This window comes from Aythya fuligula, chromosome 2 (genome assembly GCF_009819795.1).
Source record: "Aythya fuligula isolate bAytFul2 chromosome 2, bAytFul2.pri, whole genome shotgun sequence".
Classification (NCBI taxonomy): Eukaryota; Metazoa; Chordata; class Aves; order Anseriformes; family Anatidae; genus Aythya; species Aythya fuligula.
The window spans coordinates 130,249,768-130,274,554 of NC_045560.1; the positions used below are offsets into that span (position 1 = coordinate 130,249,768).

General features: G+C 39.6%; 1 protein-coding gene across 1 annotated transcript; it reads left to right on the top strand.

The window, feature by feature from the left end:
• The first annotated feature begins 248 nt into the window (after positions 1-248).
• On the top strand, positions 249-5,183 carry LOC116486300 (fatty acid-binding protein 5). The gene is made up of 4 exons (XM_032182418.1): positions 249-378; positions 2,884-3,056; positions 4,027-4,131; positions 4,274-5,183. Exons 1-4 carry the CDS (start codon positions 303-305, stop codon positions 4,322-4,324), a joined length of 405 nt encoding a protein of 134 aa, XP_032038309.1. The 5' UTR covers positions 249-302; the 3' UTR covers positions 4,325-5,183.
• Positions 5,184-24,787: the final 19,604 nt, after the last annotated feature.

Below are 24,787 nucleotides of genomic sequence, written 5' to 3' on the forward strand. Positions count from 1 at the left end.
GCACCGGAGGAGAAGGAGGAGGAGGAGGAGGAGGAGGAAGGAGAGGAGGAGGAGGAGGAGGAGGCCGGGCAGCACCGCGGCGTGCCCGCTCTTGTCACGGCCGCCGCGGGCGGGTCTCGCCGGGCGGGGGCTCGGCGGGGAAGGGGCCGGGGCGCGGCGGGCGCCCCATTGGCTGTGCCCGGCCCCACACGGCCGCGGCCCGGCCATAAAGCCGCCCGCGGGGCCGCTGCCGCCCGTCCGCCGCCCGCCGCAGCCCCGCCGACAACCCCGCCGGAGCCGCCGCCGCTTTTGCCGCTGCCGCCATGGCCATCGATGCGTTTTTAGGCAAATGGTGCCTCGTCTCCAGCGAGGGCTTCGAGGAGTACATGAAGGAGCTGGGTAAGGGCACAGGGGCTCGCCGCACGCCGGCAGGGCTCTGTCCAAGGTCCGCGGACGGGGGGGCTGCAGGGAGGCGGCGGCGCTATTTTATTTTATTTTATTTTATTTTATTTTATTTTATTTTATTTTAATTTTATTTTATTTTATTTTACCCATTTTATTTTTATTTTTTTTTATTCCATTCCATTTTGTTCCATCCCATTCCATTCCATTTTATTTATTTATTTTTATTTTTTTTGCACCGTAATGGCTCGGGGGCAGCTGCCCATCCCCTGCAGCCTGCGCGCCCCCTGCCCCCCCCGCAGCCCTGCTGCATCCCCAGGGAGGCACCGCGGGTGTCTCCGAGAGACCCCCGGCAGATCGGCTGCCCGCAGGTACCCTGAGCATTGCCACCGGCTGCTTGTGCCCTTCTGTATCTCAAGGGGATGTCCCCGGCTTGCCATCCCCAGCTCCAGGTTGCTGTATGTTTTGCAACACCGAGTTACTGAATCAAGAGCAGGGCTGACACTGGCAGCCGCCTCTGTGAGCATCCTGGCCAACAGGTGGTAGAAACACTGTGGTGTTCATGTAGCCCAGAAGCTGTGATTTTCTGCTGAAAGCTAGGATACTTTCTCAGGAGGTGGAAAATTTTTGCCTTGAATGTCTTTGGAGGGAGGAGAGGAAGGAATTTAGGTCGCGCACAAATACAAAAGGCATCACTGCATTTGTGCTCTGCAGAAAGCAGGGGCTGTAAGCGCACTTTGTGAGAGACCTGTCAATGTGTGATAGGTATGATCTGAGATAACCCTCTGGATTAAGCCCTGTGGGAGACTTTAGTGGAGGAAATTCAAGAATGTAAAGCTCTGCTCAGTTCATCAGGATGCTGCGGTGCTCGCGTCTGGTGGCCGGGGCCGGGCATGTGCCCAAACTGCAACTTCAAAGTAGAAATTAAGTGCTGCAACTACAGAGCACCTCCCATGTGTAGGCAGCAAGTGAGTTTGTTTGTGTTCAGATGGCAATCTTAAACCAGTCACTTTTCTGTTTTACAGTTGCAATTTAGGCAAGTAAGCTTACTCCAAGTCATCCTTTAGGAACCAGTCCTTTATTGGATCTCACCCTTGCTGACTACTTAGGAAACTGCCTTTGATCCTATTGAGACACACTATAAATGGGATTCTGCAGGTTCTGCTCACTTTGTGTAAAAATGTTCAAGGATAAAGGAGTGTGAATTTCACTCCTTGCCATACGGAGAAAATTACTTGGCTCATCTCTAGTCGGATTTCAAGGCGTAGCTGGTCAAATAACTCACTGATGGCTGTGGACTGGACAACGGCAAAGGGATGGGTGGGGGACACCGCGCCAGTAACTTCCAGTTCCATGCACAAAACCTGGACTGAGGAGGACTGTTTTTTGCTCTGCAGGCTGACGCTTACATCATTATTCATTCCTTGAATCTGAGCTGATTCTGGAGAAGCAGTGTCTGGGAATTTCTTCCTTAATTTCACCTTCCAAGGAAACTGTAATCTTTGTTGTGTGGACTCAGCCCCCACCCGAGTATGCTGCACACTCCAGTGGAGTGCTGTGCTGTATCTGACAGCATTCCTAACCACGCCAATTGCAGAGCACGGATGTTCGCTGACTTGGTAGCACTTTCTGCTCTGTTTGGTTGCTTATCAATTCTTGGTTCAGGATCTACACTTTCCAGTTTAATGGAGTCTAGTTTGTTGCCTGAGCACCCTCTTACTGATTTCTTCACCCTTCAGATCAAAAAGACTCAAGCAAAGCACTCAAACAGGGCACACAGAGGCTGAGGGAGGGTGAATCTCTTTTTGCTGAAGGGTTTTGAGAACAACTGTCTCCAGATGTCTCCCTTAATGTGCCGAATTTTCAGTCATTTGCAAAGGTCATTTCTCTCAAGGTCCTTTTTTCTTTTTTTTTTTTTCCCTGCTCCCATAATTTGCCTGCAAGCAGGATTTCACATGATGGGAGTATTCTAATTCAGAAGCCTATATTTTGGAGACAGGATGTAGAGGATGAAATCTTATTAAAACTCACATGCTTGTAATTGTGTATAGCGTGATTGAAGAGTGTATCTTGAGTAAGTTGAAATAAATACATGAGTGGATTCACCAGTCAGTTAATTCTCTAGAATTTTTAAAACATTCAGAACTGAAAGGAAACACTTATGTTACTTTATGCTTTTGTCTTTGTTTTCCTGTTTATTGCACATTTCTGTTTGTAAAAAATTATTGCTGAGTTCTGGTACATCAGTCAATCTTTGATAAGGCGAAATAGATTTAACCTTATCTCTTTGAGGAAGCAGAGGAATAACCATGCAAATATGCTTTTTTTCCCTTCCCCATTAATGGATAATTTGAAACATCCTTTTTCTTTGTGACTCTTGAGCTTTGATTTTCAAGGGTACTTAAATGACTAAATGGGAATTAGGTGTTTGAACTTTTGTGTGGTCCGAAGCCTTATAGGGTTTAACTGACTTTGTGACACTTGGTGCCTCTTGCCTTGCAGGTGTGGGTATGGCCATGAGAAAAATGGGAAGCATGGCCAAACCAGATGTTTACATTATTAAGGATGGAGATACAATCACCGTAAAAACAGAAAGCACCTTCAAAACTTCACAGTTCAGCTTCAAGCTTGGTGAGAAGTTTGAGGAAAGTACATTAGATGGCAGAAAAACTCAGGTCAGTATATTAGATTTTCTGTTGAATAAACACAATTCTTTGAGTGTTTCATAGATGAAGATACTGTTTAAAAGTCAGCTTTTACATCCATACTAACAATGCTTTATTTGATGAACAGCTGTCACTGTAAGTCTCATTGAAATCAATTAATGTTTTTTTTCTGGATTAAGCAATTTCCAAAGAGGGAAAATGCTGAAGCTAGTCATGTCTTCTGTATTTTGTTGTTTTCAATTTGTTAGGCAAGCACTGTGTTAGTAAAACCAATAGACATTTAAATCCATGTTAAAGCCAAATGCCACTTTATTTGAAGCCTATGGAAAAAATCCCATTGATGTTTAATCAGAGGCAATTCAACCCTACAGTTAACCTGACCGCTCAGTCTCTACTATTTGCATAACAAGAGCCTGGTTCAGTGTGCAGGGGTTACACACCAGGCATAAATGTGAATCACAGTTCCTAATCACCAGTTTTAGAAGGCAAAAAGGCTTCTCTCTGCACTGAGTGGGGAGCATATTCACCCAAAAGGAGGTTAACAACAAAGAAGTCCTCAAATATGTCTCTTTTCTTCTTGTGTGACTGCTGTGTATGTACCATTTCCCCCCACCTTCAATGCCATTCTGGCAATTCATCTGTTTTTGCAAGATCAGATAAATGTTACACAAAAGCTCAAAGCCCATGGACAAAGCAATGAACAGAGAACATCATTTGCTCTTGTTAATTGAAATCAAGCATGCTGTCAAAGGTCTGTTGCATGCAGGAATGTGTCAGAGTAGTGAATGAACAGTGAGCTAATGTAAGAAGAGGATCAATAAAAATATAAGATAATATCCCAGCTTTGTACATGACAATGACAAAATTACTATTGAGTGAGCCGGGGTGGGATTTTTTCCTTTGGATTAAAGTGTTAGAAAACATCAGCCTTCATCAAATGCCATGGGTAAGATATTGAGTCTTGGGTTCTTTATTTCAGACGCTTATCAACTTAAAAGATGATGGGTCATTGATCCAGGAACAGGAGTGGGATGGCAAGAAGACCATAATAACACGGAAACTTGTGGATGGACAGTTGGTGGTGGTGAGTTCAGTCTCGCTTTCTCATCCTTGAGTGCTGTTTGCCGGTAGCCTGAGAAGTAACTCTAAAAGATCTTTCAGCTGCAGCCTTTTTCCTTGTATTCTGTACCAAGGCAAATTAATCAATTAATTTCTTTATCTTCTAGGAATGTGACATGAATGGTGTCAAGTGTATTAGAGTCTACCAGAAGGCGTGAGGACGTCTTCATATTCAGTAGGAACTTGCTACAAACAACTCAGTTCAGTGGACAGAGCTCCTTTACACTCCATAATTTCCTTTTCCCCGTTTTCTAGTATTTCAATGGACTGAGTAGCTGAGTGCAATCCTTTTTAAAAGCCGTGATGTAACTATTATGTAACTATTCTGAACTTAAGAGGCTATTAAAGAAAATTTTCAAATATATGAAGTGGAAATGTTGTTACTATAGTAGAATTTTAAAGTGAGGTTTTATAAAAACTCAGTTTGGTTTTAGGCTTTGCTACAAACTGTCTTCAGTTCAAGATCATGCCAAGTTTGATAGCAAACAGTTAATAGCAAACTGAATTTTGACCAGCCTTTTCATCTTTAATTACTATGGTATTAAAATTTGAAAAAGAAAAAAGCATTTCAAATTCAGGCTCTACAGTTGTTTCTATCTTGCATGTTAACAAAGTAAATAGAATTTGGTGGGTATAAATAAGAGATAAGCCTTGTTGGTGTTTAAATAGAGGAGTGTATTTTCAGGGGTTGGTTTCTTTTTTTCACGTTTCAAACCCATACATTTCTTATCTGAAGAAATACACATACTGTTGAGCCAATAGATATGATAAACCTAAGTAAACACGTAAGTGCTTTGCTTCAAGGAAGCCTTATTTTGAGAACACTCTTTGTTTTCCTAGCAAAATTCCTATTTCCTGTCTAGTATCATTCTACAAACTCTTAAACAAAATCTACTGAAATACTGCCTAAAACTTAAAGCCTCATTTTATTATTATTATTATTTTAAACTGGCTTGAAACATCTAGAAATGGAGTTTATATGCTTTAAAGTGCCACAATAAATACTCAGAAATATCAGTGTCTTGAGTATTACTTTTACACTGGTTGGGAAATAGAGCCTGTGATGTAAGTAGTTTTCCAAGGAGCTGTCAGGTAGGGCTAAATTAAAAAGTGAAGTTCTGTCACGCCAGACAAACAGGCCCTAATATTGAAACTATTTATAAGCAGGTGATGAGAAGATTTCTAATGACTGGATTCAGAAGTCTGGGGGATCGTGCAATTGTACCCTTCTAGTTTGCAGCATCTGTCATTGCAGAATCTATTGCTACTTCAACCCTACTGATATTTTAGCTGTTTACTGTATACATCTATTACTGAGCTCCCCGTAACAGCAGAAAAATCTGTTTTGTATGTTCATCCTACCCATCAGCAGAGATTGCTTTTCCCATAACTTTAAACAATTGACCTTTTTCATAATTTGCTGAGTATTTGTGAATCATTCCCTCTACCTACCTTGTCTGAAAGAAGTTAGAGAAGGAGCACACCTTGAATTTTTTGTTTTTCACAATCTGTAAAAATACACCAAATAGGAGTGGGAGAATGGATGTAGCTACCATGGCATGATATGAAAATTCTGCCTCCCTCTCAGAAGAAGCAGAGCATTGCTGCTTTAAGCGAGGGCATCACGCCTTCCTTGGGGTCACTGGTCTATCACTTACTGCTACTTGTTTACGCTTCTGATACTCAGTAGTGTTAACTGTTTATATTTCAACAGAATGGAAAAAAACTTCGAATGTCTTTTATAGGACATCCGTTTTGATTATGGTGAGATCATTTCTTGTAAAACAAAAGGCAGAAGAGTATCTTTTTAGAGTTATTTCCTATGGAAACAAGGCTAGTAAAGTCTGTTTAAGTGTATGTGTATTTCCCTGCCCTCTGATTTCAGCCACATGTGAAGTAGAGGCTAGAGGTCCCAAAGATAATTAATCTTCTCCAAATGTCATGAAAATAGGAGGCCTGATGAAGGAGACAGATCATTAAAGTGCCTTGATGATGGAAAGACTGCACAATGGAAGTCACACTGACATTAAATGGAAGAAAAACATTATAAGCCCTCTTGGCAAACATAAGATGTTATTTTAGATATGAAAGTTGACCAGCTGTAATACATATCAACAGGAAGCCAGGATTCTTTAGAACTAATTCTCCACAACTACTTAGGCTAACATATTTGTTTGCTTTATTTTGAAGTTAGCTTCAGCCTATGTTGCTGTTGACTTCAATGTAAGCATACTGTGACCCGGAACTACCATATATGCAACCCATTTGTGTTAAACTAGATCACGTAGATAAAACAACAATAATTTTATAGTACTGCCAGCCACCAAGATTTGTGCTGCTCAATTCTTGAAAATATAATTTATTTCCAAGTTTTTTTCTATTTGTTATTATACAAGCCAATAGTTTCACTCTTTATGAAATTTGTAAACACAATGTTCTCATCAGTGTAAAATAACCAATTGTGCTGAGATTTGCATAACTCTCTGTAGGTCACTATATCATATAAGATGGCCAAAAGCAAGACTTCTGAGAACAAATGAAAGAGAAGAAATTAAGCTTTATCTATCCAGCACTGCTTTATAATCCCACAGAATTAAAGGAAAAGGACACAAGTTTTGGCTAGATATTTTAGTGCATGTTTTTGAAGTTATTTTGGAGCTATAAAAGAAATAGCTTCAGCAAACTGAAGCCGCAAGTAAAACTTGCTCAAAGAGAGGGAAACTTCCATATCAACCTCGATGCATGTTCATTTAAAATAATGAGTAGTGTCTGATCTATATCTTTATGCCTCATTTTCTTCTCAAATTAGGGTAGTTGTGCTGTTTTCATAGAGTGTCTTTGTTTGTTTGTTTGGTTGGTTGGTTTTTGGGGTGATGGTGGTGAAAGTGGGTAAAACTAAATTTTTTAGCAATTTAGATCTGATATTCTGCCTCATAAGGGAAATCTCATGTCTGAGCTTTCCAGGAACACTAATGAAATGGCCCTGTGTTTTGGAAAGAGCATACTGGCTCTATACAATGCTCAGACTATCAAAGATTTTCCTGTTATGGTTTGGTTATATGATTTATTTCAAAATTGTTATCCTATTCTGCCTGCACTCTTTACAATTAATACTGGCCTTTCCTCTTCCTTTCCCCTCCCTACCACACACATGTGCTCCAGATCAAAGTTTTTTAAAAAAAAAACAAGTGATGGAAAATCTCTTAAGTTTTCTGAGGTTGTGGTCCCACTGTTAGCTGTCAGCTGTCCAGAAAAAGGGCAATGATTATTTCTTTAAGTGTGGAAGTCAAGTGTAGGAAGATAGTTTTGCTCTGCCAATGGCTACTTGGGTGATATTAACTATGAAACTCAAACAATCAAAAAAGAAAATGAGTCATTGAATAGGTACTCTATTTTTTTCAGGTTATAGCTTAAAATCTAGTCAATTCTGTTGAGTATAAACAATAAACCATATTATCAACTGCTGTATAATATTATGTCCATTGTATTTTGTTGTTCATAAGGTGATCCATTCAGAGTAAGTCTTACTGAAGTCAGATGCTGGAAGTAAGCGCTCCATTTCAGCTCAGCCTGGGGTGTCAGTCCATGACGGCACTAACTGTAGGAGGGTTAGTCTCCAGCTCTCCAGGGCATACCTGCAGATTTTACACAAGAAAAATCACGCATTAAACTTTTTTTTTTTTTTTTTTTTTTTTTTTTAACAAACGAACTGCCTTATAAAGGGCTTGTATTCTACCTGAAATTGTTTTAGAAAAATAAAAGCAGGAATGTGGGTTCATTCTAATCAAACCTTTGTTGTTGACTCCTTCTCTGTCTGAGTACGTGCTAACAAAATGAATGGATTGGAAAACCTTTCCACTGTGTTGATTACTTGTGCTTGCAGAGAAAAAAAAATCCCACACTGTGATAGTGGGTGGGAGCAAGTTATCGTATATTAATTGTTCTTTGATGCCTTATTTCAGTCCCATTGTTCAGCCCTGGGAGAATTTAGCACTATTTTCATAGATTTTGGAGACATTCCAGCATCTGTATAAACAAATTTTGTCCCATGAATCTCCTTTTCTAGCTTTGGCTTTTCAGCCCTTATACATCAAATTAAGATTTTGTTGACACTTCCCAGAATGGCTTTACTTTATACTATTATTTCAGAGGAAAAGGAAACACTATTAGAGACCACACTCCCAAGAGCAAATTTAGCTTCCTTTCCAACAAAAATGTTTCCAAAATCAATTCTCTACCAGATGGTCTTGATTATATTCTGGACATATTTGTAGGTGAAGTCCACTGTAATTTCAGAAGAAACACAGTTTCAGCAATAAATGTTAAAAGCACAATAGGTTTTAGATACTGCCCTGCAGTATCTACTGCAAAAAATAATAATAATAAAAAAAAAAAAAAATCTACTGAATCCCAAATATTAAGACTTAAAAATAATATATTTGCCATTAATCACAGATGTACACTCTCAAATTCAATGCCAGAAGAGGAATAGTCCAGTCTGAGGGTCACACATCATGGGACTGTCTCCCACATGCATAGCACTCGTTTCCTTCTGAAACTTGTGCTTGGAATCAATGAGTCTACCTTCAGAAAAGACATCAGCTTGTGTCACTAAGGGTGCAGCTCACATTGTTACGCAATGAAAGTGCCAAAGGGAACATCATGGCTTTGGGCACAGTTTACAGGCTGGGCTCATGGTGCAAGGTGGCGTGAGGAGAGAGCTTGCTGCAGCACACCCCAGGGGCATTCTGTGGTTTGATGTCTTCTGGGAATATGCACTTAGGTTATGTACAGTGAGAAGCAGATTTGAAATCATAAAGAAGAGGTCAGCCTATAACTCTTGACTTCAACAGCAACCTTGAACTAAGAGCAGAGTCCATGACAGGGAGTTTCTATAAACACCTGGAGTAAGTGGGCTCTTTAGATACATGGAATGTTGAGTTGAAGGCATATCATGTTGGCCCCTCACTCTAGAAATGATGGCCATGCCTTGGTATGGCTTTGCAATTTAATGTTATGAATAACCCAGTGAAATAAAAGAATAGGATCTATTTCTATTTTATTGCAGATTGAAATTAAGTTAAAATATCATTGATGCTCTCCCTCTCCGAAATGTATAAAGTGGTAATTAATACTGGGATTTGCTCTCAGAACGTTCTATTGTCTCACCTCTACTCATTCTCCTAAATCATGTTGCTTTGTACCAACTTAATGGCATATAAATAACATTCAGAAAATGGGATGTTTCTATTCTTTCACATTTATTTTTTCTCTTGGTGAGATTCAGAATAAAAATGCAATCTGTGTATCTTTAGTGGCAGCACTATTTGAATAATCATTTTCTTTTTGCATAATTCATGGAATATGGTCCCTCTGTTTAACCAGCTTAACTGATGGCTGCTTTTCTGAAACTGACAGAAGAGTAGAAGCCAAGTGATTATAAACAGAAATCACAGATGCTTCAGTTCTCTTTCCCTTTGTCATGTATTTCCACAACACAGTTCATGCTTATCTGAGCCTAAACATTATCCCTCTGGATGTTTGCTTTCTTCATGAAGATTCTTCCTTTTTCCTATTAAATTTAAGATTAACAGGTCTTTTGGATTTAGATTCTGAACACCCAGTTGGCACGATTATTGGAACAAGGATTAAGAAAGATAATAATAAATGTAGCTGCATCTTGCCCAGTCTCTCTCCGCCTCTTTCTCAGTCTGTCTCTCTTTTTTTTTCCGTGTGTATGTGTGTGCAGAGGAGCTTTTTTTTTTTTTTTTTTTTTTTTTTTTTTCCAGCACTGAGGGAAAGAAGAAAACTAAGTGTAGAACCTTTCCCTCTGACTACATGCAATGATATCCAAGGCAGACTTTCTGAAATTCTGATTTTAAAGCAGTGTATGGCTGAGCAATATCAGCCCCAGATTAGATGACTGAAAGGCTTAACTGTTCTGCTGTTCTCAGCTGATTCCTGGGAGAAATATGCAGACCTCTGTATGGAAAGGTAACGATGTGCTGCCACAGCACATAGACCATGTGTACTTTGCCTTATGCTTGTTCTGAAACGATTTTAAGCAGAATTTTCTCCAATACTTAGTCTTGCTAGGAAATGAGGTAAAAGTGTAATTTCACAAGAATTGCTTCTCTACTGGATTGATTTTTTGTTTTGTTTTGTTTGTTTTTGTTTTAATAGTGATAGTAATATTTTCTGATTGTGATTTATGATAATCAAATGACTTAAACAATCTGAAAATTGGAGAGACATGGATTTGATGGATGGACCACGTGGGCTGGATGGTTGCACTCAAAGTGTTGTGGTCAATGTCCAGGTGGAGATGAGTGATGAGAGATGTCCCTCAGGGGAGAATATCGAGAATGGTGCTGTTTAAAATCTTTGTTGGTGGCATGGATAGTGAAATTGAGTGTACCATCAGTAAGTCTGTAGATGACACCAAGATGTGCGGTGCACTTGGCATGCTGGAGGGAAGGGATGCCATGCAGAGGGACCTGGACAGGCTTGAGAGGTGGGCCTGTGCAAACCTCATGAAGTTCAACAAGGCCAAGTGCAAGGTCCTGCATCTGGGCTGGGGTAATCCCAAGCACAAATACAGGCTGGGTGAGAAATGGATTGAGAGCAGTAGCTCTAAGGGGAAGGACCTGGGGGTGTTGGCTGATGAGAAGCTTGACATGAACCAGCAATGTGTGCTTGCAGCCCAGAAAGCCAACTGTGTCCTGGGCTGCATCAAAAGCAGCGTGGCCAGCAGGGTGAGGGAGGTGATTGTCCCCCTCTGCTCTGCTCTTGTGAGACCCCATCCGGAGTGCTTCACTGAGCTCTAGGGCCCCCAGAACACAAAGGACATGGACCTGTTAGAGCAAGTTCAGAGGAAGACCAGAAGGATGATCAAGGGGCTGGAGCACCTCTCCTGTGAAGACAGGCTGAGGGAGTTGGGTTTGTTCAGCCTGCAGAAGAGAAGGCTCTGGAAAGACCTTACAGCAGCCTATACCTAAAGGGGACCTACAGGAAAGCTGGGGAGGGACTCTGTGTCAGGGAGTGTAGCGACAGCACAAGGGGGAATGGTTTCTAACTAAACTAGGGTAGGTTTAGATTAGATATAAGGAGGAAGTTCTTTGCTTTGAGGGTGGTGAGGCACTGACACAGGTTGTCCGGAGAAGCTGTGGATGCCCCATCCCTGGAGGTGTTCAAGGCCAGGCTGGATGGAGCTTTGGGCAACCTGGTCTGGTGGGAGGTGTCCTTGCCCATGGCAGGGGGTTTGGAACTAGATGATCTTTAAGGTCCCTTTGAATCCAAACCATTCTGTGATTTTATGATTCTATGAAAAGACTTGGTTCCTTTATTAATCTGTCAGCTAGAGCTTTACAGACCTGGAAAAAGTTTGGTCATATACTAGAACTTGAAAATGTTGGGTTTTGCCTCCAATTCTGAGATTTTTCCTCATAATTTACATCTTTCCCCAGTACTTTATTTTCATCTTTCATATACACCTTGGTTTGGGAAGTTAGTCAATGATATCCTTCCGCGATCAGTGTTTAAGACTCAGTCTATAGGAGGTTCTTAAACTCTTTTGTCCTCACTGGGTCTGTGGAGGAGAGGAGAAAAGGAAAAAATGAGTTTAAAGATTCTATGATTCATTATATGCAAAACAAAATGTCTCAGAAGAAAGATTTCCCCAGAGGTTTTTCTCTATTAAAGAAAGCACAGACCTGAACAATTACCTAACCATGGAAAAGAACATGTACAAAGCCCTTTGGAAAATTTAAAAAATCTTGGATAAAGCTCTACAAATGCAGATTGTCAGCTGTATCTTCCATTCATGTAAACACGGACTGATTTGGGACTGACTGGACACTGGACTGGCTTCGTCACCACTTCTGTGATCAACTATCTTCTTAAACCTAAGCCTTTGCCCCATTTGGAGAGGTTTCTCTGCTCTTGTTACACTCTGCTTTACATTTCAGAATATTAATGCTTTCCCTTAACTTGTTTTATGCATGTTATTGAAGATCTAATTGCTGCTTTGAGGCTGAAGCATACTCAGCTGGATTTCTCAGCTGGATTCCTGCTAAGATCAAGAGCTAAGCGTGTTTATTATAGAGGCACTGATGCTATCTTATGAAGTGACAACCTTCTATATTAATAGAAAGCCTTGCATTGATTCAAGAAGATTGGATTAGGCTTTAGTAACTGAAAGCTCATATAGAAGATCAAGAATAAATGCTTAATTTTAAGATATGTTATTTACTCCTTAAAAACATCCTCCTTGATTTTTGTAATATGGATGATGACAATAGAATTCACTGGGAACACAATCTGAGCAGCAAATAAATTTGGATAGATTCATGTATTTAATCATTTATTCTGATAGGTTGATGGGGCTAATATTTACAAGAGAAATGAGAAATCACCATTGCTAGTATGGTTTTATTATGCTGTCACTGTATTATTCTCGGGGAGGAAAAAAAAAAAAGAGCACTGTGTGGAAATGCAGTAGAGACCAAAATATATTGTATTCACTTGGTGTTCTTCTTATTTAATTACAATATCACAGAGAAAATGTTTCCCTTACATTGTTTATTGGCCTTGAATACTATCAACAGGTATCAGTAGGAAGGATATTAAGTTGCATCTTACAATTACATTTCACTGATACCTTCAGTAATGTTATGAAGACATATAAAAAAGGAAAAAAGTATTTAGGATATATCTCTCTCCCTCTCTCTCTCCTCCCCCCCCCTTTTTTTTTTTTTTTTTTAGTTTAATGTTTTTGTGACATCTTCTGAAGAAAACAACTATAACACACGTTGTACAATATTGTCAATTATCTCATATAGCTGAATAGAAGGCTGGAATTAATTTTTGACTACCCTATACAATGAGGTGTTGCCCTTGCAAGATTTAAATTAATATCACAAAATAAAATACCAAATGCTTACTAAGCAGATCAACTTTCTTTGCATACTAATTTGAATGTAGTTACATCAGAGAGAAAAAAGAAAATGTGATGCTATAGAATACTCTGGAATAGCCGGCTTCTTTTTAACACCTCTCACATTACCAGCAAAATTATGAGTTTTTGTTTTGTTTTGTTTTTATGAGATAACTCCCATGACTTCACCTGTTGCTTTCAAAAGTTGTGCTTGGATGTAATTTGATGTGATTTCAGATATTGTCTGAGAATAATAAGTCACATAAATAAGAATGTGATTTTATTAACACAATTGCTTTTAATAGCCAAGCCAAGAAGAAGCCGTGCAGGTTTTCCTCAGGTAATTTGCATTTATGATTCTATGATTTAATAGGCGCATTTCAGAGGCACACTTACTGTAGGACAGAGAAGCATAACATCTATTTTTATAAACTTGCCTTTCTACCAAATAAAATTGTGTTCATTGAGAGTTCTTATGGACCTGCTAAAAATAACTTGTGTAACAACCGGTGTCTGATTTGTCCAAACAAACATTACTCGTTAAGACACAGACTCAAAAATACTTAAGGCTCCCGGGAAGTATAAAAACCAACCAACCAACCAAACAAGCAAAACAACAACAATAACAAAACAAACACCAAAAAAACCATGTAATGTTTAAAGCTTTTTATTTCTGAGTAATTGTCAAGAACAGGTAATCAGTTTGGGCATGCTTCTCTGTCCCCTTTGTACCATTTCACTTGGGGAAAAGACTCTCCAAAAGGAAAATTTGAACATTTTACTGTTTTTGCTCATGTTCTTTCTAGTAGGTTTTAAAGGTCTTCTATTTATTTTCTTTGTGTGACAAGATGAATTCAGTAGAACATATTCAACTTTCCTTTTATATTAGTCCTTTAGTAATTATTATTCCCACTTAAGTAAAAGGGGAATTTATATAGAAGTGTTTATGGATTTTTCCTGTCCTAGTTCTGCATGTTAAATTTATTCTAGATATCCAAATGCCAGTTCAAAGCTGAATGGACCCAGTGCTTAGCTCAGGTAAAACAGAGAAAATGAAGTTGATTATACTCAAGCCAAAAAAGTAATTTAACTTTTCTGGAATGATCCTGAACAAAGCATTTTCTTATATTTTTTTTAATTTTATTTTTTGTATGCTTTGTAATCACTAGCTCCCTTTCCCACTCATTCTTTTTCTTTTTCTTTTTCTTTTTCTTTTTCTTTTTCTTTTTCTTTTTCTTTTTCTTTTTCTTTTTCTTTTTCTTTTTCTTTTTCTTTTTCTTTTTCTTTTTCTTTCTTTTTCTTTTTCTCCTTTTCCTTTTCCTTTTCCTTTTCCTTTTCCTTTTCCGTTTTCCTTTTCATTTCCCTTTTTCTCTTTTCCTTTTTTCCTTTTCCTTTTCCTTTTCCTTTTCCTTTTTTCCTTTTCCTTTTCCTTTTCCTTTTCCTTTTCCTTTTCCTTTTCCTTTTCCTTTTCCTTTTCCTTTTCCTTTCTTATTTCTTTTCCTCCCTTCCCTTCCCTTCCCTTCCCTTCCCTTCCCTTCCCTTCCCTTCCCTTCCCTTCCCTTCCCTTCCCTTCCCTTCCCTTCCCTTCCCTTCCCTTCCCTTCCCTTCCCTTCCCTTCCCTTCCCTTCCCTTCCCTTCCCTTCCCTTCCCTTCCCTTCCCTTCCCTTCCCTATAGTAGTTGCACTAGTTTAACAACATTTATCTAATGGAGATTCCACATCCTTCCTTCATGATGTTTTTCCTATATTGAAGAAAAATGATAGGTTCCTTTCTTTGTTGCAAAGTTTGTCCCTGGCATCTATCCTATAAGCTGATATGGGTGCCAACGTCTGGATTAAGGTTATCTTCTTGCCATTCCTGACAAGTGGACAGTTACTTTGGTGGCAACTCCATCTCTTGAAGAGTTTCTCTTTCCATGGCTTTGTTCCACCTTTCCTACAGGCTCTGTCCATGCACACAAGACATCTCCATCTGGCCATCTTCCATCTGAATTTTTAAAGGGGCAGGGACATTGTTAAAGAAGCAGGGACTGTTATGGTCTTACAATCAACCTGATTGTTTCTCCAGGTTCTGTGTACTCTACGTTTATACGAGGCAGGGTCTAGTTGGACTTGGGTTGTAACACAACATGATGAGGCCGCCCTGGTCACTGGTGGTGCTGTGCCCTACAAAGTGACTGTGCTTGTCTGCTGACCCAACAGGTCATAATTTCTTGGCTTCCCTGCAAGCCTTAGCATTCACATGGGAAAATGACAGTATGGTACTGCGTGGAATGAATCAATCCAGTTTCCATTTTTAACTGCAGTTACACTGTTTAGGGTCAGGATCAAGAAACAGAAATTGTTCTTCAGCAAATCCTGAATAGTTCTACTCCCACCACCAGATATATTACTTTTCCATATGACAAGTATTTACTCCTATCTCTGATGGCATACTGCTTACATCTTCGTTACCAAGGGAGATCCGTTTTCTTCCTGCCATTGTACTAGCAGCAGTCTCACAAAGTATATTTATTTCTCTTACAACCTTCTACAAATGCACACCTAACAATGGTCCCTCAGACAAGCAACTAGAGCTAAGCAGTCCAAGCAAAATGACCATTTGCAAATCTTGAGAGTAGCTTTAGGAGTGACATAAGGTGTCTTGCTCTCATTTATCTTCTAGAGACATAAATCTTGCATTTATTGTAACTCAGACTTTATCCTTGTAGAAATTGTAGAAAACTAGCTATAGACAGGAGTTTTATCATCTGTGGCACACCATGGGGGCTGATCCATCTCACCTAAACTAACCTAAAGCACCCAGCTGAGTTGCTGTGCTCCTGCAGAGGCAGTGGAGAAGGGCAGACATGACCTGGAAATGCCAGCTGGCAGAGTCTGTGGAGTAAACCACCAGCTGCCAAGCCCACTGCAGACACATTTTGTTGTTTTCTGTAGACTTACAGTGGTGCAGTGTAACACCAGAAGCCACGATACAGTAGGATGTACACGTCATACCCATCACCCAACAAATCTCACAGAAGCTGTGTGAATCACACCACGTACACTAATTCATGAGTCACACTAAGTAAGTATAAGCCATGCATATATATATCTGTATTTAATAGGTCTGTTACCTAGCTGTGTGAACCTGTTTAGTTATGAAATAAATTGGTTTTGTTTTGTGATATCCCTTTTTAGACATCTTCTGATGGCATTTTGTGTTAAGGGACAAATGCATAGAAATAGGTACTATAATTAATTTACCTGTCTCTGGGAGAGTTTTGTACTATGTTGGATTCCATTGTTTTGATTTCTTTTGGAGAGTGCTGAAAGCCAGCGCATGTGGTTATCTCCAACATCAAAGGAGCTTTTTCCCAAGAGTCTTCAACACAGGAGGGGCTTGACATTTTGCGTGCTTGAGTCACTAGTCTGGATGACTGATGAATCACAGAATCGCAGAAAGGTTTGGGTTAGAAGGGACCTTAAAGTTCATCGAGTTCCAACCCCCCTACCATGGGCAGGCACACCTCCCACCAGACTACATTGCCCAAAACCCCATCTAGCCTGGCCTTGAGCACCTCCAGGGATGGGGCATCCACAGCTTCTCTGGGCAACCTGTGTCAGTGCTTTGTCCTTGTTACTCCTTGTCCTATCATTTCCTGCCCAAGTAAAAGTTGCTCTCTATTTTTTTTTTCATAAGCCCCCTCTAAGTACTGAAAGAGAAGAGCCTTTGTGGCTGCAAGCAGGTTGTGCCTTTTAAGGTGCAGGCTCCCAGGCAGTCAGCCAGCATAGTTTATACTGCCTATCACTGCATCTTACCATGACTCCCAGTTGGCTTGATAAGTATGAGGCAGGTGTCTTGCCTTGATCTTCTCTTTCTACTAAGCTCACACAATGCAAGGGATCTTGCTAGGCTGTTTATAAGGGTCTTCACAGAGCAGACCAGCCCACCTAAGGGTTTGGGAAACATCCACATTTTTCTGTTGAATATAGGGAAAGTCTTCGGTGGCAAGACATTGTTGAAATGTCACATTTCAAGCATGACTATGTTAAGAGCCAACAATAAACTTATCTTTCCCCTTTCCTTCTCTTTCTCTCTCTTTTCTTTTTTTTTTTTTTTTTTTTTTTTTTTTTTTTTCTCCCCAAGATATAGGATTGCCTCAATCAACAGAACTGACCCAACCCAGGTATGCCTTAAGTTGCTCTTGTCATTCCAGGTTGATGCCATCACCCACATCTCCTGTGCTCACCTCCTTTGTCACAAACAAGCCCGAGCACCTTACCCCCCAACACCTATAACCACCCAGTCCCACCTCACCTCAGAAGTTTTTAATACAGCTGAACTTTTACATCACTTATGTTATGGGGTACGAAGCCTCACACAGACATGCCACATCCCCAGGGAAAGAATTTGCTCAGCACCATCTATTTTTCTGGCTATTGTAATAATTATCCTCCAGCAGGTGATACTGAAGCCCTCCTTCCTTTCCCCGACCCACCCCCTACTTCCTCTTCCTCTAAAATATTTGCATTTTTCTACTAGGACCACTAGGTGTCACAAGTACTCACATCTAAACTGTAAAATAATATTATTCCAGAGATCTTGATATTATTCTTATTGAGGGGGCCAAGAACTGGGTCATAGATTTGCTGTAAATGTGGGTGTTCCTGGATGCAATAAAAAGAGCCAAACATATATCAAGATGGTGCTTATAGAAAAGATCCGTAGTGCTTTGTGGCAAACCATTTAGCGTACGAGAGAATTATGTCGTCTGTCGTTGAAGTGCCTTAATTCAGCGAAACATAGAAAACTAATGACTTGGTTGTGACATGAAAGCTCAACAAAGTATATCTAACACAAGGGAAAAGGCTGGTGAAACAGGTGCAAAAGTAGAATACAGAAAGAGCTCCACACTGACAAACTCATGGTTAAGGAACAGAATAATCCTCAAGTTAAATTTAGATGATTTTCAAACCTAAACTGAGTAATCCATGCCACTAATGAGACATATCTTCCTGTTCTCCCCACCCTTGTTCCCATCTGTCTGTTTATAAACTGATCAATCATCCCTGCCTAGCAGTATGAGTTTTACACTAGCTGGGAAGATATATTCTCAGCTTCCCAGCGGGGCTCACGATACACCACTAGTTGAGTCTTTGGGAGTCTGAGACACTGATCTTTCCTGAAGATGACATTTCATTTTTTTCAAATGTTAGGAAATACATTAGTTTTCTTTTCCTTAACCCCATAAAACCTCTCCCCCATCCCTGTAGGCCCCTTCCCATCTATTTAAAAAAATCTTTGTGAACTGTGTGCCAATGACTCTGTATCCCAGGGTCTCCTACATAAATGGCTTCATTTCTTTTATCATTTTAATCAATTTGAGAACACAAAGAAAGTTGTGTGGGACACACTTTTGCTGAAGGAATCATGGAGTCATAAAATATCCTGAGTTGGGAGAGACCCACAAGGATCAGTGAGTCCATCTGGCTCCACGCAGGACCACACAAACTCTAAAACATGTCTGAGAGCGTTGTCCAGATGCTTCTTGAATCCTTTCCCTTGACTGGCTAGCAGTGCTGGGCTTGAGGCACCCCAGGGTACAGTTGGCCCTTCTGACTACCAGGGCACACTGGTCTGTTCTTAGTATACTCGCAAATAGGACTTCTACCTTTTTATTTTATCATTTTCCTGAAAATTAACACTGTTTTGTACACTGAAATCTAAAATATTACATGCAGTTAGGGACTTGATCAAATATGGTATTATTGCATGACACTCAAACAGACAGACAGTGTTATAAATCTGGAGTGGCCAATTATATTGTCATTTTTAGCTGGCAATATGAGAGCATAATGGCTTTAGGCTATTCCAGATGGTGAATTTAGGCACTGAAAGGTACTGCACCGCTCCTAGAATAGAATACATAACACTGGAAGAAGCAAAGACCATTCACTCCTTCTGTAAAACAGTGTTTCAAAGATAACGATTAACATCACCACATAGCTGTGAGTTATTGCTTAATAAAAATGCATAATTCTTATTAGTCACACTGTGCAGTGCACTATCAGTCAAATGAATCACTCATGCGAGACAGCTAATTTGGTCCCAAATGCACTATTTAGAATGAATGCTGAATGTTCCTAACTATTATTAAGTAGCCACCTGCTGCACATTTATGACATTATATTTTGTATATTGTTGCAATAATCTAAACTGCACTTAAAGGTAGAGCCCAATTCCAGATAATGTTTTGTTAATAACCTCCCATGTAAACAAGCACAATCAATTATGGCCAGAGGTAATTACAGCTGAATCATTTTCTTACAACAATATTTAAATTAAAAAAAAATAATCAGATTGATTCAGAAAGATTTCAGACTTCACTTGTATTTAGATGAAGGTGTGTCCTGAACCATAATAGGTGCAATTACAGAGATAAGATTAAGGAGGTGCCAGCTTTCTTATGCTTTTATACATGTTTTCAGAGTATCTTTGTAACAATGAAAGATTTTTGTACGCTAACTGTCTGTGCAGAACAGACATTTCCCAGGCAGGTTCAACAGAAATCTCTTCAACTCCCTTTATGGAGCCTTGACTTTTTAGGGATATTTCCTTTATTTACCAGCCAGGAACAATAACAAGGGGTGGGAAAAAAAAAAAAATAGAATGTTGCATTTTGTTACCACTGGGGTGTGCCACTTAAAAGGATTATGTTTTCTGGCCAGTAATTCCTTCTCCTACAGCTTTACACTGGACTAGTGCCCTTTCCATCCATCTGGCACTTTTCATACATGAAACCAAAACTCTCAGCAAAACGCTGCTATCAGTCATTTCTCTCTCCTTCTAAAAGAGAGGAAAAAATGATGTAGAGGTGTTATTTCTTGGCCAATGCCACGTAAGCATAGCAGTCAAAGACCATAGGACAGTCCACGTCTCATCCAGCAAGATTCACTGCACCTGAAGCTTGCCGTCTGGAAGCCTGTCCTCTGCTTTAGGCTGAGCAATTAGACTCTTTTTCTTGTCAGTAGGAAATCTTTGATATTTATAGAGGCCAGTTCATCCTACTTCCCTTGCACACCTATTTTGTAGAGAATTTTCCCCAAGAATATGCTGTTCTTTCTATCCACTGATGAGGTTGCCCTAGGCAACGAGCCTCTCAGAGGTACCTAACTTGTAGAAGATGACATTTAAGTGAGCTGAATCTCCCAGTTAGTGCACTTCCCAACCCCCTTGACCATGTGCAGCCTGGAGAAGAGAAGCTTTAGGTGCAGCCTTACAATACCCAAGACAAGGTTACCAAGAAAAGGGATCCAGGCTTGATAGTGATGTGCGTGGTGGGATAATGAGATGCAATGGTCAGAAACTGAAACAGGAGAGTGTCTGACTGGTTATAAAGAAAAATGATTTCTCCCTGAGGACAGCCAGACAGTGTAAGAGATTACCAAGAGAACCATGTGTTCTCTGAACCTGGATATTTTGATGGCTTGAGTGGATGAAGCCCTGAGCTACTTGGTCTCAATACAGACCTGCCCCTGCTTTGAGCAGGAGGATGGACTGTGGTCTCCCAAAGTCTCTTCAAGCCAAATGTTTGGTGATTCCATGTTGTCTTTCATGCTGAGATATCACACATGGGATGTCACATCCACATATCAGAGGCATTCTGCGAAGGGAATGTTGATATGGACATTAATGCAGGGGCTAGAAAAGGTTTAACACTGAGGACTATATCAGATGTTAATGAGGCATAAGGGTCAAGTTTAGGTCCAGCTGGCACCTCCAATAACTGAGTTTCCAGATGTATGCCTGCTCTTTTAAGAACTTGTAACCCACAACAACGTTGTGGTGCCTTTTGCATAGGAAAAATATAAGGAGCAAAATACATCTCAGAATATGACTGAGAGTGAAATACAGAAAATGGCACAGAAAAAAAAAAAAGATAGTGTTGATAGGTATAAGGAAACATGGGAAACATAGATAAAGGATACTCAGATTGTCTGACTGATGAATTGATAGATTTGAATAGATGGACTACATTTTCTTAGCTTTAAAATTTAACATGTCCTCTAAAGACAGTTGTTGAATTAGATTTTTTTTTTTTTTTGAAAGCACTTGATATGAAGAAAAAAGTAAATCTATATCTGCCTCCTAGAATGAAAATTTAATGGTATTTTAGGTAGAAAACTAAAAGATATTTTAGTAATAAAGGCCAGTCAGGGAAATGTCAGATAAGTAAATCCTTGAGCCTGCTGGAAATAGGTAACGTAAACTGGTATAAAGATAATTTAAATGATGGATCACTTAAATTCTGTGCAATAGGAGAAATATTTAGACTGTGCTCTAAATTCTGCAGAGAGTTTCAATCTTGAATCCTCTTGACTTTTTGCCTTGAGGAATGATGCTGTGTAAAGTTTGTGCACAGGTTTCTGATTGTTTTTTAGAACAGAAGCGTGCATTGAAAAAGAGCCATGTTAATGCCAAATATTGATTTCTCAATGCGTTGCTAACATATTTCCTATTGCAAGTAAATTGCACAAAAATAAAAAATGTCTATAAATAGAACAACTCAGTGTGCAAGAGCAATATTACATTCCATACCCAGTGATGCTGATGCTTTCAACTGACTAAGTCTTGTACAGAGGAAATTACTTTCCTTATTGAAAAACATGTTTCTGTCAACTCATTTTCTTTATCTACTGGATAATAGAAAAGAAAACCATCATGCTAGATTTTTCACAACAGGTTTATTCTTCTCCTTCTTTCATCTAGAAATCATACATATTTCAGATAAATAAAGCAAAGAGGACTACAGTACATGACTGTGACCGGACTAAATTATTATTAATATCTTAACAGACAAATGAGCAAATGCTTTCAACTACAGAAGGTGACCTAATTACACCCATTTGTTGAGCAATAAATAACAGAGAAGAAGGATATTAAAGCAGTTAGTGAGCAAGACTACAAGACACTGACACTAGCGTTCTGTATTGCTTTGAGCAAGTGCAATTACTTATGCATAAATCTTCAAAGTCATGTGCTTATGTGTCTTTTAATATCTGCCTGTAACCTCTGTATTTTTCTTTCTCATCTGAAAGATGCTAAGATAACCCTTCTCCACCTCATTGGTGCCTTTTGGAGTTTTCAATGCACTGAATAAAAGGGGTCATGGAAGCAGTTGAGAAAAGAGGCTAAGAGAAGGGGAGAAACTCACTAACGTGTTTTAAAAACTATGCTAATCTCTTTCTCCCACTAATCTGGATTAAAATTAAGCAAATAAACCCACACCTTTCATCATCCATGCTTAGATAATATTCTTTGCCCCTACACTCCCTAAAATATTAATGTGGCACACGTAGAAATACTCTGCTCTTTTGTACTTCAGATCATAAAAACAAAGGAATTTTTATCTTTACAGTTTTTGCCTTCAGCTTTTCTGGAAGACTCTGTCACCTCTCAGGTACTGCTGATGCAACAGCTTGTGTCAGCACCCTCACTGGATGAGGCCCTTTGGACCCCCAAAGTGCTCAACATGAAAAGTTTTCTGACTTTACCATTCTTTCTTGTCAGTCCTGATCAGATCGTTGCCATTGTTAACACTCCAGAAAAAACAATCCCACATATGTGAAAACAATCAAAACATAATGCAGTTATTACAACTTTTACATACTTTAAAAGATTTTTCATCCAATGAAGTAAAGGAGGCTACAATCTATACTAAGTAATTATTTTACTCTTCTTTAAAAGTTTTGGGCTTGCAAGATACTGGAAGATCCTCCTCCAGGCTTTAACCTCTATCAGGAGCTCCTGTGATAACACAGCCCTCTGTTTTCAGGTCAGGCCAGTGACTGAAGCTAATTGCATCCTCTTTGCATGGGAGGGATCATAGTGACTTGTTGATGTTCCCTTTACCTGTTTTGAAATCAAAAGCCCTCTGCAATCCATGGAATTGATAGACAAGCTACAGAAGCATGATGTGCAATGGTGTGTGTCATCCAAGTCTTGGACAAACTGATGGGATAGCACCAACTTCATTAAACACAGAGTTCTTGGTTCAGTTACAAAATCAAATTCAAGTAACAAAAGTAATTCAAATGCTTACTCAGTACGCTCTAAATGTAGAAGACTTATACACATTTCATAGCTTCACAGAAGTGTTGGCTGGGATACACTTCTGGAGGTCATTTAGGTCAAAACTACTGCTTAAAGCAGGACTATCCCCAGTACTGCATCAGGTCAGCTGTAGCTTTGTTCCTAGCTGGGTCTTGAAAAGTCCAAGATCATGATTCCATTTGCATACATCTAGATTTGATTTGTTGTTATTCTTGGCAGCAGGTAGTACACTGTAAAAGAATCTTCTGCAATTGCATTGGCCAGGAAGGGACCAAACCCAGAAATAACAGCTTTTCACTGTTTTACCCAGATGAGATGGAGGTTTTGTAGTTGGGAATAATCGTAGTGGGATCATGGATACCATAGATACGATATCAAGAACAGTTTGCTCAATGCTCCTCTAGGCATAATAAAACTCAGTAGCATTTTGTATTCAGGGTCTGCAGAAGAGGCACAACTGTCCCTAGAAAACCTGCACATCTCAGCTACCTCCCTGTGGTAAACACTGGTAAAGACTCCTCTTTCCATTGGGAAAATCTATACGTTTATGATTATCACTGCCCCTGAAGCTGTATTAATTGCCATTAAGTAGGCTCAGAAGGAAACAGCTTACTATTATCATCCAGGCAGCCCACTAGGAACTTCACTGTTCCCAGTTTCTGAGAGTGTGCACTTTTGGATGAATGGAACAAGCAGTGCTGGCTTCTAATGCATTATGATGGAGGGGGCTGAATTACTGAATTGTGTGTTCCTCTGTGAAGGAAAAATGTCATTTACAATGTAGGTTTGTCACGTGTAAAACTTTCAGTAGGTTTCTTCAAAGTCCAGTTTTTGCTTCTCTGAATACTTCTCTTGTTCCTAACAACTTTCATCTTCCTTCACAAATTCCATGAAGGTTGGGCAGGAGAGATTTGTTCCAGTCTGAAAGCTGCACATTCATATTCTAACACATTGCTTTCTATATCAAGGAGAAATTTCACTTAAAGGTGCCATAGAAAAATGATACTCTTGCAACAGTGAATCCTTTATCTGCAGAGAGCTTGTAAAACCACCTGTACTGTTTTCCAAGCCTCCGTGGTTTGACTGTGAGCTGCAAAGGCAACTTCTCAAACATGTCCTCTATATCTGAAGCCTTCAGGTTGTCACTGGTTTTCTGAATTGGTACAAAATGCAGTGGTAATTTTTGTGATCTCATTCCTGATTTAAAATGAGAGCAAAACTAACAATGCCAACTTAGGGATGAAAGAAGGACTGCTATCATATATCAATAACCTTTCCCCACAGCAGGTTTGTGCTTCCTTTGAAGCACTATACCCAGGCTGTAAGGCTATAAGCAGTTTCTTCTCCCTTGGGTTATACAATAACTGGCCTTGGTTATTTTTTTGAGTTTTCAAAATGGCTTCATTCAGGTGTTTCTGGTCTCATCGTATTAGCAAAACTTGTAATACTCACTCAATTTTCCCTTGATACTCCTTCCTCTGTTTATTATTCATTTGATCTATTGATTCCAAGTAATTATTCATTTTTAGTTGGCCTGTGAGTATTAGAAGGGGAGGAATTTCAAGGAATGGAAATGAGGTTTACCTTCTTC